Source organism: Gossypium hirsutum, chromosome A01 (genome assembly GCF_007990345.1).
Source record: "Gossypium hirsutum isolate 1008001.06 chromosome A01, Gossypium_hirsutum_v2.1, whole genome shotgun sequence".
Taxonomy (NCBI): Eukaryota; Viridiplantae; Streptophyta; class Magnoliopsida; order Malvales; family Malvaceae; genus Gossypium; species Gossypium hirsutum.
This window is the reverse complement of record NC_053424.1, coordinates 39,987,554-39,989,794: the sequence shown is the minus strand read 5'-3', so window position 1 is coordinate 39,989,794 and position 2,241 is coordinate 39,987,554. Positions and strand designations below refer to the sequence as shown.

The following is a 2,241-nucleotide window of genomic DNA, read 5'->3' as shown; positions in this document are numbered from 1 at the left end:
AAACTGGTTTTGGACTTGAAGCACATAAATCTCGTCAATGGTGCGAATATATACAAAAACAACAATCCATTTACATGATTGCAGCCCTGGGCATGAGTCCTAAACTTGATGTTGATCAAACTAGAGAATGAGTGTTGGATACAAGTACGCATTTGATACGAGTTCAGTCAATTTTTTCGTAGTTGTTCCATATACTCAGAAGATTATACCCTGACTCATATCCAGGTATATGATGGGAAAGTGAACAGTTGGAATATCATAGCTTAAAGTCTACACAACAGCAGTCATTTAATCCAAGGACATGGCATGAGTCCTACACTTAATATGAATAGAAAGGATCAGAATTCAGCCAATCACCCAACTAGTACTCTTTTTTTATTGAACAACAGCATTTATATTCGCCAAAGAACTGAATTTTTTTTCAAAGAGCCACCAAAAATAACACAGAGCTAAAATGACTGAAACATTCTTGTACATATATTGCTTACTTACAGAGTAACAAACAATGAACTCTCTTTGCTCTGAGTATACTCAAATTCAACTTTAATCTATGGCTGCCTGTTTCGAATTATTGTTCGACTCAGTCGATTTATTATTGGCCAGGGAACCGTCGTCTGATTGAACTTTCACGAATTGTCTGCTACGTTGCACTCGGATTGGTCTTCCCATGAACATCTACAGAATCACAACTTATCAGTCTCTTGATTACAAACAAACAAACAAAAAGGCAGATTAATACCATCGAAACGGCCACACCCAATTCGAAAAATCAGACATATAATCTAGAAATTTACAAAAAGAAGGAATTACCTTCCCTTGGAAAGAAGACATTGCTGCATCGGCTTCTTTCTTGGATTTGAAAGAGACAAAGCCATAACCAGATGACTTTCTTGGACTATCATGAAATATAACTTCAGCAGAAACAACATTAGCACCCTCAGAACTGAAGAACTCTTTAAGATGTTTAGCCCTTACTTCATATGAAAGATTTGCTACAAACAAGTTGAATGCTGGCACTGGCTTGGGTTTCTCAGGTGGAGCAGCTTTCTTCTTTTTAGGTTTAGCATAATTTAGCCTTAAAGTACGACCCTCTAATTCCTACATCAGTTAACAAAAAGGAAAAGAAAGCCAATTTACCAGTAGTTAGCCAGGGGAAATTACATCATACACACACTTTGAGAGCACTTGTTAAACTTGTATTTAAGGAAATATATCTATTAAATAAATATGCTTACATATGACTCAAGATTATTAAGAGCCGCAAGAGCCTCCTCAGGCGAAGCCATTGAAACAAATGCCAATCCCCTATTTCTGGTCTTGTTATGCATAGAAAGCTAAGCCAAACACAATTAAGAAACAATAACATCAATATTTCAATCACAAATCATAACCTAAATTTAAGAATAGAAAAATGTTGAGAAAAACCTCAACATCTACGACTGTGCCGTATTTCTCGAACAAAGAACGAATGTCTTCAACGGTACAACTCCAAGGTACGTTCTGGGCAATCAATCTAGTATTCGAAAACGCTTCTTCTTCTTCTTCTTCTTGTTTTGCTTCTAAAGCAGGGTCTTGGGTAGTGGCAGAAAAATGGAGGATGAAACTGGTAAACGGTGTAGCTTTGAAGCGAAGAGTAGTAGTGAGAGGAGCGAATGAAGGAAGAAAACAAGTGGAAGAAATGTTTGGGATGGAGCTAAAGTTATTGGAGATGGATTGGGGTTTATGTTGGAGAGGAAAGAGAGAAATTGGTGGGGAAGACGAAGCAGAGCCATGGGAGAAAAGGCCGATGTTTGAAACAGTGATTTGGTTTCTTTGGGGTTTTTGAGAGGGAGAAGTGGAATGGATAACGGATTAAGGAGACTATTGTTTCGGGAGGCAAAAACTATCTCAGGGTAGCTATAAAGAATCAGAAGGTGTAAAATATGCGGCAGTTCTTTGTTATAGATAGTAAAATCTCTCCAAATAAACGTTTCTTTTACGATTTGAGGAGAAAAAAGCTATTGAACAAACTAAAGTTTTTGTTTTAGTTATCTAATTTTTCTTTCAAATTGATTACTTAAACTATAATTTGGTAATCAATATTCGTGATGTTAAAAAAGTTCGAATTAATCAAATTATAACAGGTGATGCTTTTATTTATGGTCCTTTTTAATATTTTCACTTTTTTCTTTTCTGTCTCTTTTTCTTTCATATTTTCTTTTCTTTTTCTCTTCATTTCTTCTCCTCTTACTAATAGAAGAA

The 2,241-nt window shown here is 35.8% G+C and overlaps 1 protein-coding gene across 1 annotated transcript; it reads right to left on the bottom strand.

Annotated features, from left to right (window-relative positions):
• Nucleotides 1-353: 353 nt before the first annotated feature.
• On the bottom strand, nucleotides 354-1,851 carry LOC107917079 (28 kDa ribonucleoprotein, chloroplastic; the record flags this gene model as incomplete). The annotated part of the gene is made up of 4 exons (XM_016846464.1): nucleotides 354-675; nucleotides 811-1,098; nucleotides 1,236-1,334; nucleotides 1,426-1,851. Coding segments are annotated over 4 exons (945 nt in total), but the record flags the coding sequence as incomplete, so codon positions are not given.
• Nucleotides 1,852-2,241: the final 390 nt, after the last annotated feature.